Source organism: Oryza sativa, chromosome 1 (genome assembly GCF_034140825.1).
Source record: "Oryza sativa Japonica Group chromosome 1, ASM3414082v1".
Lineage (NCBI taxonomy): Eukaryota > Viridiplantae > Streptophyta > Magnoliopsida > Poales > Poaceae > Oryza > Oryza sativa.
In genome coordinates this window covers 5926564-5944155 of record NC_089035.1, presented here as the reverse complement: position 1 = coordinate 5944155, position 17592 = coordinate 5926564, and the positions used below count along the sequence as shown (strand labels likewise).

Below are 17592 nucleotides of genomic sequence, written 5' to 3'. Positions count from 1 at the left end.
TCTCTAACCTCTTTTTTGCCAGGGTAATTTCTGTGACCTGATTGCTGTATATACAGAATTTCGCATGCACCACGTTAGCCGTACATAACATGTGTTAGTTCTAAAAAGTTCCTTGTGCCCCTGATTTTTCCCACTACACTACCCGTTGTGAACAACGATGACGAAGTAAAACCCGACCAACAACCAGTCAACCATTGACGGAACTTGCCAAACCCGACCCAATTATCAGGTTAACTCGTCATCTACTAGATGGCAAAGGGTATAACCGTATGGCAAAAGGCAAAACCGAAAACCAGTCATCATTGTCGCCACTCAGCACTCACAGGGCTAGAAAACCAACATGGTCACATACATACCGCGCTGGTGAGCTCTCATAAGTTAGATGGCAACACGTATCAATGCGCACCTGGCACTACATAAAACGGAATAGTTTTAACAAGCACAGGAACACATAAAAGAAGGGAAACTTTGATGAACCAGATAACTTTTGCCTAATCATCATCAAGAGTAACCCAAAAAAAAACAATGCTTGCAAAAGAGCGATCAGCGAGTGCTTAGTACACGATGTTGCTCAAGAAGTCGAAGAATCAGGCCCAGACTACAAGCGAGGGTTACTCAGCAGCTCAACTCCTACACTACAGAACCTAACACTAACAGTGAGTAAATGGTAGTCCTTCCGCACCCCACCACACCCTTGTTGTTGTTGTTGTTATGCTTCGACTCTACCAGCTATTAGCACCTCCATCACTGCAAACATAGCAGGCGTGTTAAACAGATTTACTCAGTGACTAGGCGAGTGGATCAATATATCTATGGGAGAACATTGGGTGCGACTGCATACCGCTGCAGGGTCACCTTTAGCACCAGTTGTATCTGTTCGTTCCCTAATATCGTCTGCAAGAGGGATTAAATATGTGAGTTATATTATCTCGTCCATTGAGCTATCCGTCATGTTTTTTTCATTATAACATTAGCTTTTATCTGCTATCCTTATAAAGACTTAAATCTGTAATCCTAACAGCACAAGCAAAATACAGCCGGTAAAGCATGCTATCCACTGCAGAAATAAGGTAGATTATCCACTACTAGACAATGTAGTTTCGTGAGCACGCAAAAAAAGAAAACCAGGGTACATAGCAACAAAAAGGTGTTGCCTACTCATGACAAGGTCACAGGATATGTAACAACATCAACATAGGGATTAATGATTCAATGTTACCTGCATCATCAGCCATATCAGAATTCCACAGTGCTAGATTATCCCTCAGAAGTTGCATGATCAGTGTACTATCTTTGTAATTCTCCTCACTGAGGGAGGGAAGCTCCGCAACAGCTTCATCAAAGGCGTTCTTAGCAAGTTGGCAAGCTCTGATATACAAGTAAACCAAGAATTAATCCACTTAACAACTAGGTATAGATCAGAGCAGGCAAGGAATGAGAAACAACATACTTGTCAGGTGAGTTCATGATCTCACAGTAGAAGACAGATATATTCAGAGCTAAACCAAGTCTGATAGGGTCAGTTGGAGTGAGATCTGTCTGCGCAGTTTTGGAAGCAGTCTGAACACATGCAAAACAAAAGACAGAACATCAATTAGATGGGGGCTGTGACAACAATCACCAGGCTCACATGTACAGAGTTAGTACAATCCATCACATATTGTGTATAATCTGATGTCTCTATGGTAACACAAAATTATTGGAAGATCAGAATTGGCAGCTTAAAATAACATCAAACTAAATGTTTTACAAGGATGTGTATAATTCAAAAAGTGTGGACCTAGCAATTTTTCCTTCAATTACCATAAAATCCAAGTGCCAGTACTGCATGTCTATACAAGCTGTGCACACTTGTATGAGCCTCATTATGCAAATACGATTGTACAAGATGAATCACAATTTAGCAAGTACCTGCCTATCCACTAGAAATTAAAAAAGCAAACGTATGCAAGCCAAGCATGACAATCGTGAGGAAATAAACTTACATATACAACCAAGACTTGATAAATGGTGAACTCAATGAAACAAGTGACTTGAGAAAACAGAAACAAGTTGAAAATGAAAAAAGGATCACATGCCTCATAAGCATTGAGTGACAGTTCAGACACTTCAATCTTCTCAGTCCCAGTCTTGAACTCTGCAAGGTACCGGTAGTAATCTCCCTTCCTAAAATCAGGAATGCATTGATCAGACAATAATCCAAACACATTTAACAAGAATTAACAAAGGGTAAAGCAGCGTCACATTTTGTAGTAGAAGACTGAGCTCTCAGCTCCAGAGGAATGTGGGATAAGGTACTTGTCAATAATGTTTATGACATCACAGCAGATTTTATCCATCTCAGCCTCCACCTTGCGACGATACTCAGCAGTCTGCCTTACATGACTCTCCTTGCCCTTTGTCTCCTCCTTTAGCTCAATGGATCCAATGATACGCATTGCCGCACGCTTTGCACCAATCAAATTCTTGTAGCCAACTGAGAGGAGGTTCCTCTCCTCCTTTGTCAGCCCCTCGTCTAACTTTGCCACACTATTCATTGCCTCCACCATCTCTGCAACATGGATGACAAAAAATCTCAAACAAGGAATGGACAGTTGATCAAATGCATATTTATTGTCTCAAAATAAATCATGCTACTTATTGTCTCATATTAGCGTACCACGCATACACAAGAACCTGGCAGAACGCCAGAACCAATATGTGATCACTTCATCTAGAGAGAGAACTGATAATGTGTTAACTTCATATAATATGGACACCAGAACAATACCACATCGGAATCACAAATCCTTGCCACTAGGCAATTCATGCAAGATATTATTGTTGAATAGTCCCACATTGTTTGTGGAAGGGCAAAGGACCTAAGATATAAGTGGGGGAGCCCCTCACCTCAATGGCTAGCTTTTGGGGTGGGAAAGGCCCTTTACGATCCTACAATTGGTATCAGAGTCAGGCTAGGTTAACATCTCTGGCCCGATGGATACGTGTGAAGGCCTGATGGACCGTGGGTGCCTGCGGGGCCCGTATACCTGATGGACTGTGGGCCAGTGGGGCCCGGATACGGTGAAGGGGCGATGAAGGGCTGAGGGACACCAATGTGTGAAGGGGGAGATTGTTGAATAGTCCCACATTGTTTGTGGAAGGGCAAAGGACCTAAGATATAAGTGGGGGAGCCTCTCACCTCAATGGCTAGCTTTTGGGGTGGGAAAGGCCCTTTATGATCCTACACCGTGGCAATGAACGCCGCTATGGAGGAAAAATACTCTGCGAAACCATTTGTTTTCGATGGACACAATTTTGTCATTTGGAAGGCACGAATGGAGGCCTACCTCCAGTCGCAAGGGCATAATGTGTGGAATAAGGTTAAATCACCTTACACTGTGCCCGATGATGCTGACATCACGCCTGCAAATATGGCTCAGGTTGATTTTAATTATCGTGCAAGAAATGCAATCATTGGTGGAATTTCTTCTGGTGAATTCAATCGTGTTCAACACCACAAGTCCGTTCATGACATGTGGACTGCTCTGTGCAATTTCCAGGGAAACAATGATATTCAATTGGTTCGTCAGAATCAATTTCATAAAGAATATCAAAGATTTGAGATGCACCCAGGAGAGTCTATTGATTCTTATTTCAAGCGTTTTGGAGAAATTGTTTCGAAGTTGAGATCTGTTGGAAAAGAGTTTTCTGATAATGATAATGCTCGCCATCTTTTGAATTGTCTTTATTATGGTGTTTGGGAAATGAAGGTTGCTTCCATCACAGAGAGTGCACCTCTGAGTGACCTTACCATGGACAAGCTTTACTCAAAGCTAAAAACCCATGAGATGGATGTTTTCCATCGGAAAGGCCTCAAACACTCGGTGGCTTTGGTAGCTGATCCCTTTGGTAGTACTTCTTCTAATGACTCAGCTTTTGTGTGTGGTGGCTTCTCTCTTGCCGCTTTACACTCAGTCACTGAGGAGCAATTAGAGAAGATCCCTAAAGATGATCTTGCTCTTTTTGCTAGAAAATTCTCAAGAGCTTACAAAAATGTGAGAGATAGAAAAAGAGGAAAAACCAATGAACCATTTGTGTGTTTTGAGTGTGGAGAGCCTAACCACATAAGAGTGAATTGTCCCAAGTTGAAGAAGAAGAGTGACAAGATGACCAAGAAGACCGAGGGACAAGGGCGAAAGGGGAGAAAGGATTTGATGAAGAAGGCGATCCACAAGGTCTTGGCGGCTCTTGAGGAGGTGCAGCTTAGCGACATCGACTCCGACGACGATGATCAAGAAAAGGGGGACAAGGACTTCTCCGGGATGTGCTGTCTCGCCAACAACGAGGACTTCATCAACCTGTGTCTCATGGCACTTAAGGATAAGGATGACTCATCGGAGCATCCTGAGGTATGTCTTGATGATATCCCTTCCTTGGATGGTTCTCTTTGTGATGATTCTTGCTCAGATAATGACTCTGTTGATGATGAACTAAGCAAAGAAAGAATGGCACACTTGATGATTGAAATTAGTGACAAGTATAGGTCTTCTAAGTATAAAATTGAGAAACTAAAATCTGAAAATGATGGAATGGAGCTAGAAATTGCTAGGCTTCGATCCATGATTCCTAAGGAGGATACCTGTTCTACTTGTGCTTCATATCTTTCTGAAATTTATCTCCTCAAGGATAAGTTGAAATCATGTGCTTTAGGAGCTGGGAATCCTTCTAGTGCTAGTGCTACTTGCTCTACTTGCTATGAAATGAAAGTTGATATGGGTTTGCTTGAGATGGAATTGAAAGAACTAAAAGAAAAATTTGTTCATGATAGGATTGGTAGGTGTGAAAATTGTCCCATTCTCACTAGTGACAATGATGAATTAAGACAACAAGTTGACATGCTTAGGACCAAGAATGATTTGTTAGAATCTTTTGCTACTAAGGAACCTGTTCATTCTTCATGTGCTAATTGTGCTATCCTAGAAACTGAACAAAAAGATGCTAAAACTGTCATTGATTCTATCAAATCTATTGATTCTTGTTCATCATGCATTTCTCTGAAAGTTGATCTTGAGTCTGCTAAGAGAGAGAACTCATACCTACAACAATCTTTAGAGAGGTTTGCTCAAGGAAAGAAAAAGTTGAACATGATCCTAGACCAATCCAAAGTGTCCATAAACAATCAAGGTATAGGCTATGATTTTGCTTATGATTTTGCTGAGTCTTTGAGGATAGGTACCCATGAGATTTTAGGTGTCAGATGGGATGATAGAACTAGCTCAAAAACCTATAACCTTCAAGTCTGCAGGTTTCATTGAAAACACTAGTTCTAGTTCACCCAAAACTTCAGAACTAGCAAATCTAAGCCTGTAGAGTTACGTAGACCCAAAAATCCAAAACAAGTTGAGCTCAAACAAAACCAGAAACAAACCAAGCCTGTAGAGAAAACCAAGTATGAGTGCACCTATTGTGGGAAAGCTGGTTAGAAAGGCTAGAAAAGAACGACAAGAACGTCTTAGGACTAGGAGAGCTACTAGAGTCCCTGGGAGGTTCGAGTGTGCGTGTCATTGTCGTTCAAGTGGTGTATCTCGCTTTCCTCGCCGAGATGTGCACCCTCGACGTGACCCAGCAGGGTTGGGGCAAAACAGACATGGTCATCTTGCATATGATTCTGCTCATAACACTAAAGATACTTGTACTCCTCGCATGGTTCAGTACTGGATTCCGAAGTCATTTCTCACTAACCCCAGTACTGAATCATCGAGATCTGCTTTGTCTTTCTTGTAGGATTTTGGAGTAGGGAGGAGTAACTCTTGGCTTGTGGACTCCGGTTGTTCACGCCACATGACCGGTGAAGCCAAGTGGTTTACTTCTCTCACTCGTGCATCCGGTGATGAGACCATCACTTTTAGGGATGCGAGCAGTGGACGCGTGATGGCTAAAGGAACAATCAAGGTCAATGACAAATTCATGCTGAAGGATGTCGCGCTTGTAAGTAAGCTTAAGTACAATTTGCTCTCTGTTTCACAACTCTGTGATGAAAATCTGGAAGTTCGTTTCAAAAAGGACAGGTCTCGAGTTCTCGATGCTTCTAAATCTCCTGTTTTTGACATTTCTCGAGTTGGTCGAGTTTTCTTTGCTAACTTCGACTCTTCTGCTCCTGGTCCTTCTCGTTGTCTCATTGCCTCAGAGAATAGGGATTTGTTTTTCTGGCATCATCGTCTTGGTCATATTGGCTTTGACCACTTGTCTCGCATTAGTGGTATGGATTTGATTCGGGGTTTGCCTAAGTTGAAAGCTCCGAAAGATCTTGTGTGTGCACCATGTCGTCATGGGAAAATGACATCTTCCTCCCACAAGCCTATTACAATGGTTATGACAGATGGACCGGGACAACTGCTTCACATGGATACGGTTGGTCCTGCTCGGGTCCAGTCAGTTGGGGGGAAGTGGTATGTCTTGGTTGTTGTGGATGATTTCTCTCGCTACTCTTGGGTCTATTTTCTTGAATCAAAAGAGAAAACGTTTGGCTTCTTTCAGTCTCTTGTTCGTAGATTGGCTTTGGAGTTTCCTGGTGCTCTTCAAGCAATTCGCAGTGATAATGGCTCTGAATTCAAAAATTCTGCATTTGAATATTTCTATGATTCTTCTGGAGTCGAACATCAGTTTTCTTCGCCATATGTCCCACAACAGAATGGGGTGGTTGAGAGGAAGAACCGCACCCTTGTGGAGATGGCACGAACTATACTTGATGAGTTTACTACTCCAAGAAAGTTCTGGACTGAAGCTATTTCTATGGCTTGTTTTATCTCCAATCGTGTGTTTTTGAGAACTATCTTGCACAAGACGCCATATGAGCTCAGATTTGGTCATCGACCAAAAGTTTCACATCTCAGGGTCTTCGGTTGCAAGTGCTTTGTTCTTAAACCTGGAAATTTGGACAAGTTTGAATCTCGATCTGTGGATGGCATTTTTCTTGGCTATGCTACTCATTCTCGGGCTTATCGAGTTTATGTTCTTTCAACTAACAAAATTGTGGAGACTTGTGAAGTCACTTTTGATGAGGCTAGCCCAGGAGCTAGACCAGAAATTTCAGGTGTTTCAGATGAAAGCATCTTTGTGGATGAGGATTCAGATGATGATGACGATGATTCCTTTCCTCCACCTCTAGACAGTACACCACCAGTGCAAGAAACCGGTTCTCCTTCGACTACATCGCCTTCAGGAGATGCACCAACTACATCATCTTCAGCAGCTGAGGAGATTGATGGTGGCACATCAGGACCGACAGCTCCCCGACACATCCAGAACCGACATCCGCCTGACTTGATGATCGGAGGCCTGGGTGAAAGGGTAACTAGAAATCGGTCTTATGAACTTGTTAATTCAGCATTTGTTGCCTCTTTTGAGCCTAAAAATGTTTGTCATGCTTTATCTGATGAGAATTGGGTTAATGCCATGCATGAAGAGTTAGAGAATTTTGAAAGAAACAAAGTTTGGTCTTTGGTAGAACCGCCCTTGGGTTTTAATGTGATTGGAACAAAATGGGTTTTCAAAAACAAACTAGGTGAAGATGGTTCAATTGTTCGAAACAAAGCCAGACTAGTTGCACAGGGTTTCACTCAAGTTAAGGGCTTGGATTTTGAAGAAACCTTTGCACCAGTTGCTAGATTAGAAGCCATTCGAATTCTTTTGGCTTTTGCTGCTTCAAAAGGTTTCAAGTTTTTTCAAATGGATGTGAAAAGTGCTTTTCTGAATGGTGTTATTGAGGAAGAGGTCTATGTCAAACAACCTCCTAGTTTTGAAAATCCAAAATTTCCAAATCATGTGTTCAAACTTGATAAAGCTCTTTATGGTTTAAAACAAGCACCTAGAGCCTAGTATGAAAGATTGAAAACCTTTTTGCTTCAAAATGGTTTTGAAGTAGGGCAGTTGATAAAACTCTCTTTACTCTTCATAGTGGCATTGATTTTCTTCTTGTCCAGATATATGTTGATGACATCATATTTGGTGGCTCTTCTCATGCACTTGTTGCCCAGTTTTCTTATGTGATGAGTAGGGAATTCGAAATGAGCATGATGGGAGAGCTGACTTTCTTCCTTGGACTTCAAATCAAGCAAACCAAGGAAGGAATCTTTGTACATCAGACCAAATACTCCAAAGAGCTCTTGAAGTTCGACATGGCCGACTGCAAGCCAATCGCCACTCCCATGGCAACTACTTCATCGCTTGGTCCTGATGAGGACGGTGAAGAAGTTGACCAGCACGAGTACAGAAGCATGATCGGCTCCCTCCTCTACCTGACTGCGTCAAGGCCGGACATCCACTTCTCCGTGTGCCTGTGCGCAAGGTTTCAGGCTTCTCCAAGAACATCACATCACCAAGCAGTCAAGCGCATCTTCCGCTACATCAAGTCTACACTTGAGTACGGTATTTGGTACTCCTGCTCTTCTGCCCTTTCGGTTTGAGCTTTTTCAGATGCTGATTTTGCTGGGTGTAAGATTGATCGCAAAAGTACTTCTGGCACTTGTCATTTTCTTGGCACTTCTTTGGTCTCTTGGTCCTCTCGTAAGCAATCTTCTGTTGCTCAATCAACAGCTGAGGCTGAGTACGTAGCTGCTGCTAGTGCATGTAGTCAAGTTCTTTGGATGATTTCAACTCTGAAAGATTATGGTCTGTCTTTCTCTGGTGTTCCTCTGCTTTGTGATAATACAAGTGCAATCAATATTGCAAAAAATCCAGTTCAACACTCCAGGACCAAGCACATTGAGATACGGTACCACTTTCTCCGAGACAATGTTGAGAAAGGTACCATTGTGCTAGAGTTTGTTGAATCTGAAAAACAATTGGCAGACATTTTTACAAAACCACTTGATCGCTCTCGGTTTGAGTTCTTGCGGAGTGAGTTAGGAGTGATCCACCCCTATGGCTTGATTTGAGGGGGAGTTGTTTTTCATTTGCATGCATTTGTAACATATTACATCATGTTTACTTTATGCATTGTACTATACACTCTTCGATTGAGCTTTGCTTGTTATCTCTTGGTCATCACTATGCTATGCATGTATCACTCTTATGCTAGTTTGATCTCTTGTCTAGCTTTCATTTGCTTAAGTAGCTTGTGTGATCATGTTATGCTGTTCAAGCTTGTTGAAACCTGCTTAAATTGACTATTCATTTGAACTTAATCAATGTGCAATGCTTGCTCTAGAAGTTTGTTTAAGTTGAAGTATCCATCTCATACTCATGCCATGTTTACATTCTTTTTGCAATAACTGTCAGTACATGCTCATGAATGCTCATGCTTATGCGTCCATACTTTGTATCAATCATGCTTTACAAGATTTATCTCTGTTTTTGTCCAGGCTACTGAGTGCGTTTACGCATGAGTAGTGCCGAAGATAGCACTGAGACAGCCTGTAATGGGAACTCTAGCTGGAAAACTTGATTGAGGTCAGACGGCAGTGTTTGGCACAACCATCACTTGCTGACTGATAAGATCAGGTGGACCGTCGTGATTGTGCTATTGTCTTTAAAGAAATTAAAAAATCATAAAAATAAAAGTCATGAGAAAAGATTAAAAGCTCATGTTCTATGCTTTGTTATCATGTTGATACTCTTTATGAACTGGGCATTAGCACATTAGCATGGGTTCATTGCTTTGATTATGTAAATCTTGCATGATTATGAGCTGGTTTGCTTCCTTTTAAGCTTCTTCTAGAAATAGCTATGCACACTAAATCACTAATTCACTTGAAAGCTTTTTGCTTGCTGACAATACTTTCTTGATTTTCATGACTTGTTTCATACTTCTTTTGCACTTGCTTAGCTAGGCTTGAGCACATGCTTGTATCTGTGTGATCCATGTCTACTTTTTGATGCCTTTAGATAACTCTCAAAGCTCTCAAAACTCTACAATTTGCAAGTTTCAATCATTTTCATTTTGCATTTTTGTCTCTTTTTGGTCTTGATGGCATCATTGACAAAGGGGGAGAGAAATTTGCACTTATTGAAAATTAAAACTTGCTTTAGATCTTGGTGAAAGGGGGAGTTTGGCACATAGGGGGAGCATTCTTGCATTTGCATTTGCATCCCTTTTCTTCTTGTCACTTGGTCTTGATTTTTCGCGATTTCAAAATGACCAAAGTTCAAGTTTTGTAAAATGGTTTGCTTTGTGAATCAAAAATCAAATTTTCAAATTTTTGCTTGAGATTGTCAATGTTCCCATCAAGGGGGAGATTGTGAAACCATGTGTGGTTATAGTTCTTTTGTGATGGGAAATTGACAAGTACCGAAAATGCAAGAAGTGTGTGCGTGGACTAACATTGGTCAGGTTACAACATCTGTGCCAAGACAACGGTTGTTTGGTTCATGTGTGTGCAGGTGATCGGGGTCGATCTTGGTCAACGGCGGATCGGGACTAGACTCAGGAAGGAGTTGAGGTCCAGAGCGATCAAGGATGCCGGGTGACAAGATTGGACACAAGGTTGCACACGGTGGACGAACACTGTGTGAGGAGGTCTTCACAACGAGCTTCGCAAGGTCAAGTGCAAGCGTTGGGATTCACGAAGAAATTGGAAGGAGAAGTGACTGTATAAATGCACTTTTGCTACAGTAAATGGGATCACTGTAGCCTTGCATGCATGCACGAGGTGATGTGCATGTGTGCTGTGATTGGTTGGCAGGGAGGCCACCAATCCATCATGATCATGGGCTCGGCCAGGATGCCACACGGCTGGACCGGACTGGCCCAGTCCAATATGGAGCAGGCCAGCATGATCCAAGCAACGACGGCCCAACTCGGAAAGCAAGGGCGTCAAGGCAGGAGGTTTCGGCGACGGCGCGCGTGTGAGGGACACGCGGCAGGCGCGGACTCGACAGCGCGCTCTCGCGCGGGAGATCGACTACTCGCGGGACCCACGCCAAATTCGGACAGCGCACGCGGGAGGAGAAGGCGCCCACGGGAATTGGCAAGGGCGCTCTCCAAGACGACGTGGCGCTCACTGGTTCGTTGCGGAGGAGTCCCGCGTGGGACCCACGCGGTTTCGCGAGCGCGCGCGGGGCAAGGCACGGTCTTGCGTGGCCGCGTGGCGGCTTCCTATTGGTGCAAGTGATGAGCACGCCGATCCGCACAGCATGGGGAGCTCGGATCGACTACGTGGCAGCAATCTGCACTACTTCCTTCGAGTCTAAGGAACAGCGGATGGTTAAGATCAAGTCCAGGGTAGGGTTTCGCCCTAGGGGTATGAGACAATGTCTTAGGGGTCTTAGGCTATAAATAGAGAGATGGATGCAAGGGTGGAGGTTGCTCCTTTTGTAATTCTTTTTGAGATGCTCGGTGAGATAGTCTCGGTGTGAGTTTGGAGTGTGTTTGCCCGAGAGGCTTTTGTATTAGGATTAGTTTGGAGTGTGTTTATCTGAGAGGTTTTTAAGTTTGTGTTAATGTTCCTCTGAAGGTGTATGTTTGCTCCTAGTTGAGCGGTTATTTTGCATCACCTATGAATGAAATGATTTGAAGAATTTCGTTTTTGCCTTGTTTATTTAATTTCCGCACTTTAAATTCCGCTTGTGATTTGAATTTTCTGATGACGAGTTTTGCTATCTCCTCCTCACCTCTCTTCTAGCTTCGGGAATCTCCTCTCTCTTATTTTCTAGGTCCGGCTTTTCAATAGCCGCGATTCTAGTAAGAATTTTGAGAAAACTGGTTTGATGAGTATTTTCAAGGGCGAATTTTGATTTGCTATATTCAACCCCCCTCTATAGCCGTTCTTGGTCTTTCAATTATATGAAATTAAAACTCTCCTAGCATCCATTGGCACATTTGAGCAGAAATCCAATATAACGACCAAAGCAAAAACAATACGGGGTAAAACGGAACAGTAGAAATGCTCATCCCATGGCATCTGCCCATTCGTAACACCGCGACCCCGACCAGTTTGAATCAAACCAAACCAAAATCACCCTGCTATTGTTAAACCCCTGATTAAACCCAGAGTAGAAATCACAAGGGGACTCCCAAGTCATAAACACCCTAATCCACGTCCGATGCAGCAGCGACGCAGGACACGGCTCGAAATCGCAAACCCCAGTTAAACCCCAAAAAATGGACGGTGTGTGCGAGATCCATGCGCCATAGTCGTAGGGCGCCGAATCAACGCAAATCAACCAAACATCCTGGTTCTCTCGACCAACTCCCACGCGTCGAAACGCCAAACGAGATTACCAAACAAAAGCTGCATTCCACGCCCAATTTCTCCGCACGCAACAGAGCACTATCCAGCCGAGCCTAACCCAGAGCAAAGACGCGAATCATTACCCCCCCACAATCCAAACATTTCAGAAACATAAACATGAACCAGCCAGAAAACGGAAAACCCCTCGCCCCGTGCACCAACGGGCGCAGAGCACACAGACGCGAACTAATCCCAAAACTCCCAAAGTCCCAATCGCCTCCCAAAACAAACGCACGGAAGCTAGCACAACACCAATTACCACGAAACCACAACCAGAATCACCCAACGACAACGAGCACGAGCGGAATCGCCACCAAAACACACACACAGCACAACACCACAAAACCCCCAAGCACGAGCAGAGGTAGGGAGGAACGGCAGGGGGGAGGAGGGAGCCGGGGGGGATCGCGTACCGTCGTATCGCTCGGCCTGCTCGGCGAGCTTGGCCATGTAGACGAGGTCGTCGCTGGGGGCCATGGCGAGACGAGAGAGAGATCGAGCTGAGCGAGGCTGCGATTTGGGGGTGGGGGTTTTGCTCGCGGCCCCCGGGACAGGAGGCGACGAATGGGGGGGGGGAAGGCGTGGGATGCGAGGCGAGGGGGGGAGACTGGTGAGGAAGGGAAGGAGGGGGTTACTTGTAGCCGTAGAGTACGCTCTGGACACGGGGATCGATGCGTCTGGTGGGGTGGCGGCCCGATCTGGGACGTTCATAGTGGTGTGCGCGTGTGATCTGAGCCGTTCGTTTTGGCTGATCCGGGCTTTTGGTTCTCTGCCGTGCTGGGGTCTCTCTCTCGCTTGGCAAGTATAGTAGGCCCCCAAATATTCCTCATCCAGATTTCAGGATAAAAATCATCTTTACACAGGTACTGTCCAACAGCATCTGGGAATGGTTTCCATTCAAGATTTTTTTAGAGTTTTGAACAAAAAAAAACAAGGTCCAACAGTAGCCCTATACAGGAAACCCAAAATCCTGATTCCTATCTCCGGAGTCTTCGCTCCCTAGAAGTAGGCGGCTGCGCTCGCTCCCAATCACCCGTTCGCGCGCTCATTATATGATCTCCGAAATGTTCCTGCCCAGAGTTTCATCGCAAGGTTGTACCGCCGTCGCCTCGATTTGTCCTGCTGCTGGCTCTAGGTCGTCCATCAGCGGCCCTATCTTTCACGCGGCCGGCCAGGAATCCATCACAATGTCCCCCAAGCCCAGACTTTTCGATTCATCATGCCGCCAGCTCTAGGTCGTCCACCGGCGACACCATCTTCCACGACGGCGGCGAGGAGCGGCGTGGCCCTGCGGTTGCAAAGTGAGACCGTGCGATGGCAGCGACGGCGCGAGTTTGGCCCGACCTTGGTATGATGTGATGGCTCTGGCGTGGGCACGGGCGCGGCGACCTCCGTGTGGCGCTGCGGGCGCGGCTCGGCCAGCATGGTCCTTCTCAGACGAGGCAGCGCAGCGAGCATGGCGCGGAGTGGTTGTGGCTGGCGGACGTCGCCGTCATGGGCTCACGGCCTCTGCGGGCGCAGCAAGCAGATGTTCTTTCCCCTTTTTTTTTCATTTTTTTTTCTGTTCTTCGTTGCAAGTAAAAAACTGACGATGTTTAAGCGTACAAATTAAAGCGTTGCAATTTTAGTGTTTCTGTAGCTGGTTAAATCAATAGCCAATGTGATTGATCCTATACTTTTATTTAACTTCTGCTGACGCCGAGCGGCGCGAGACGAGGAAAAACTAATTCCTGATGGTAGTTTTGTATGGACCCACTTTTTTATTTTAGGGATTTTATTTTACCTAATCTCTTAGAGAAAGAACTATTTTCACACTTCAAATTCTCTTTAGGATTCCCATAATCAGATTTTTGGGGATGAGATTTAGCCATTCTCTTGGTGATGCTCAGTTAATTAGCACATTCTCTTCCCTAAATTATTATTATTTTAAATCCTATACTCACAAGATCTTTAGTTCTATTGGTTGCATGAATTGTATTAATTAGGGTAATCCATGATAACAATGAGATATTAATCATTTCTTGGTCTTTAGGTTAAGGGTAGTTGTGCCTTATATTTTGGAATGGAGGGAATTCAGTACACAACGAATCAGTGATGGTCAGTAATATACTATTCCAAATTTTAGTTTGATCATCTATATTTAACCAAAGTTTTGCTATAATAAACGGCAACTCGGCATATAGGCCCATGTTGATATGGGTCCACATGTCAGTGTCTTAATGGCACCTATCAGGAGAAGATATTCGCTACATACATCTTCCTACACAACATCACATATAGTTGCAATCCCTTGCACTCTAAATCAGGATTCACAGCTTATTCTCTAATACTTCAATTGCTAAGTAGTAAAATTTGATATTGGAATGTTCCTATGTAGTAGTGAAATCCCATTTATTTTCACTTAACATGTTGCATTTGTTGTTCTCATATTTGCATAGTTGTAAATCTTGATCTGGTGAGACGAGGGCAATGGGGTTAGACCATCATCACCTCATTCGTCAAAGGCATATGCTAATTTGTTGGATGAAAAATGGAGTCACTACTTAAATTTTATAGGATGATTTCACTATGGATCACTCATCCTAAATGGTTTGATTTCACTATAAATCAGAGGAATTTTCTCAAAATAAGGTGAGTAACAACAAAAAATAAGTTAGGGCTGCTATACATATATCGACAAATTTTCTCCTCAATCATAATGTAATTATATTTGTAACTTGTATGTATATAACTACAAAACAATTTATTTGTAACTTTTAAAAATCCTAGGGTAACACGTTATTTTTCGCTTAGCGGAGGTCGTGCGACCAAATATCATCCTTTTTTTTCTCCCCAACTTGCATGAATCCTGATGTAAATCTAACCGCCAAAAATTATGGGAAAGTTATGTAGTACAAGTTATATATGTAAGTTATAATTTAATCACAATACAATTATATTTTATTATATTGTATTTACATTTAATCATTTTTAGGATAAAATTTGTTGATAAATATATATCAAAATCGACTAATTATCTGCGAGATTGCGACAATGAACAAGAATTATAGTTTACTTCAAGTTCTAACATGATATGACATCGATCATTAATATAGTAACTACTCCAGTACTGAACAAACCACTTGCTTCACTTGTCCACGGCCACTCCGGCGGCATCATCGCCCTTCGCCGTCTCCGGCGAGCTCACTCACCACCACCGCCTTCTTCCAGCACTGATGCTTCCGGCACTGGCACTGCGCCGATCGCGTGCTCACCGTGCTCCCGAGCCGCGCGAACCTCATGCTCCCGCCCCCCTCCTCCTCCGCCGCCTCCTCCACTACCATGGTGGCGCTGGCGCCTCCTCTCCTGCTGCTGCTGCTCCTCCTCAGGCACAACGCCCTCATCCTCCTCCGCGTCTCGCACTGCGCCTCCTCGTGGCCTTCCGTGTCGCAGAACTCGCACTTGGTCATCCGGGCCGCCTTCGCCGCGCGCCGCGCCTCGCGCACGCTCTCGGCGCGCTCCCAGCTCAGGGCCAGCGCCACGGCCACGTCCAGCGCCTCCGGACGCTGCGGCGCCACCCAGTCGTGGAACTCGGGGAGGAGGCCGTCGACGAACGCGGACTTGAGGAACGATTCGGGGACGTCCGCGCCTCCGCCGCCGCGGCCGGGGAACCGCCGGAGGATGCCCTGCATGCGGAGGTAGTACCGGTTGACGGGCTCGCCGGGGCGCTGCCTCATCGACAGGAGGTCCCCGCGCGCGCGGTCGGCGGCGCCTGGAGGGCGGAAGAAGTCGAGGAAGGCGGCACGTACGGCGTCCCACGGCGGGGGCGAGTCGTCGGCGCCTGGGGCCGCGAGATCGTACCACAGCGCCGCGTCGCCGTCGAGGGACGCCGGGAAGGTGCGCGCCGCGGCGTCCGGCGACGTGGCGCTGTTGACGACGCGGTCGAAGCGGGCGAGGTGGGCGTCGGGGCACTCGCCGGGGTCGCCGCGGAAGACCGGCAGAGTGGCGACCACGACGTAGGAGGCGGTGGCGGCGATGTCCGGGTAGGAGAAGTAGGAGGGCGGCGCGGAGGGCGACGGGGTGAGTTCTGGCGTTGGTGGGTCGGCGGAGGGCGGGGTCGGAGATCGGTGCCGGCGGAATCGGAGAAGGCCGCGGCGCCGGTGGCGGCGGCGGCGCGCCGGGGCGTCGTGATCGGACGCCGACGGGTCGGTGGATGCGTGGCCCATGTCGACTGCGTGTGTTAGCGCGCGCGCGCGTGTGGAGGGGGAAATGGGAAGTTAGAACTGGAGAGTGGAGACGGGCAGACGGAAATGAATGCGATTATATGCGACGGTTCGGTTTGGACTTGAGGCGGTTGACGTGTTTTTGTTACGGAATTGCTACTACTACTCCAAAGCTGTGTTTTTGTTAACTGTAACTCTGTAAGATGTAGAAGGACGACAATTTGGAAACTGCTTGTTTCTGCAATTCTGCGTAAATTATAGACTGTTCTTGTGATGAAAATCATGCGTACCAGACAAAAGGTACACCGTACACCGATGCATTTGCACTACGGAAAAGAACCATGCGTTTGCACAAGTATGGTAAGCTTTGGTTACAAACTTTTTGTGCAAAACAAAGTGTGGATTGTCTCGACTGTATGAAACTATGGCCTTGTTTGGATCCTCCGAGCTATTAAATAGCCCTCCGGAATCTTGCTATTTAGGAGTATTAAACGTAGATTACCGACGAAACCGATTCCATAATCCCTACGGCTTGTTTGACAACTTGAGGGAAGGGGATTGGGAGTTTACACGAGGGAATTGATGGTGAGATTAAGATGGGAATTTGATTTTTCATCCCAGTCTCTTGTTTGGTAGAGATGGTGGAAATTGATAGGGAGTTTAGTTGGAGATTAGGTCATTAATGAAAACGGATGGCTGAGATTTGTTTAGGCAAAGTAAAGGAGGAATTCCCTCCCAATTACCACCCCCTACCCAGGTATTGAAAAGGAGGGAGTTCATTCATCAATTCCCCATCCCTATCCCACCAAAATTTCTGTCTCCCAACCAAACAAAACAGTTAATAGCCTCATCCCTCTAAACTCCCAATCCCTCCTAAAAACTCCCCCCAACCAAACAGGCCGCTAGGCTATTTTGCGAGACGAATATAATGATGTATATTAATCCATGATTAGCGGCTAATTATTGTAACATCACTATAGCAAATCATGGATTAATATACCTCGTTAGATTCGTCTCGCAAAATAGCCTAGGGGTTATAGAATGGGTTTTGTCAGTAATCTACGTTTAATATTCTTAAATAGCAAAATTCCGGAGGGCTATTAAACAAGGCCTATGAATCCACCAAACACTAGCCAGCCTAAGAAATTATGGCACGCCTAAAATTTGGCGTACTAGCA

General features: G+C 45.2%; 1 protein-coding gene across 1 annotated transcript; it reads right to left on the bottom strand.

Moving 5' to 3' along the window:
- Positions 1-461: 461 nt before the first annotated feature.
- Positions 462-12821, bottom strand: LOC4325534 (14-3-3-like protein GF14-G). Its single transcript, NM_001397726.1, has 7 exons — positions 12626-12821; positions 2245-2551; positions 2079-2166; positions 1451-1560; positions 1220-1368; positions 842-894; positions 462-747 (listed from the first exon to the last, which is right to left on the bottom strand). Exons 1-7 carry the CDS (start codon positions 12687-12689, stop codon positions 745-747), a joined length of 774 nt encoding a protein of 257 aa, NP_001384655.1. The 5' UTR covers positions 12690-12821; the 3' UTR covers positions 462-744.
- Positions 12822-17592: the final 4771 nt, after the last annotated feature.

Bases quoted from the DNA above. Each gene is read 5' to 3' on its own strand.
- LOC4325534 (NM_001397726.1), bottom strand. From the start codon at position 12,689: ATGGCCCCCAGCGACGACCTCGTCTACATGGCCAAGCTCGCCGAGCAG. The intron at 2,552-12,625 runs GTACGCGATCCC...TCCATGTTGCAG, and splicing joins GCAGGCCGAGCGATACGACG to AGATGGTGGAGGCAATGAAT. The intron at 1,561-2,078 runs GCATGTGATCCT...GCATGTGTTCAG, and splicing joins TGTCACTCAATGCTTATGAG to ACTGCTTCCAAAACTGCGCA.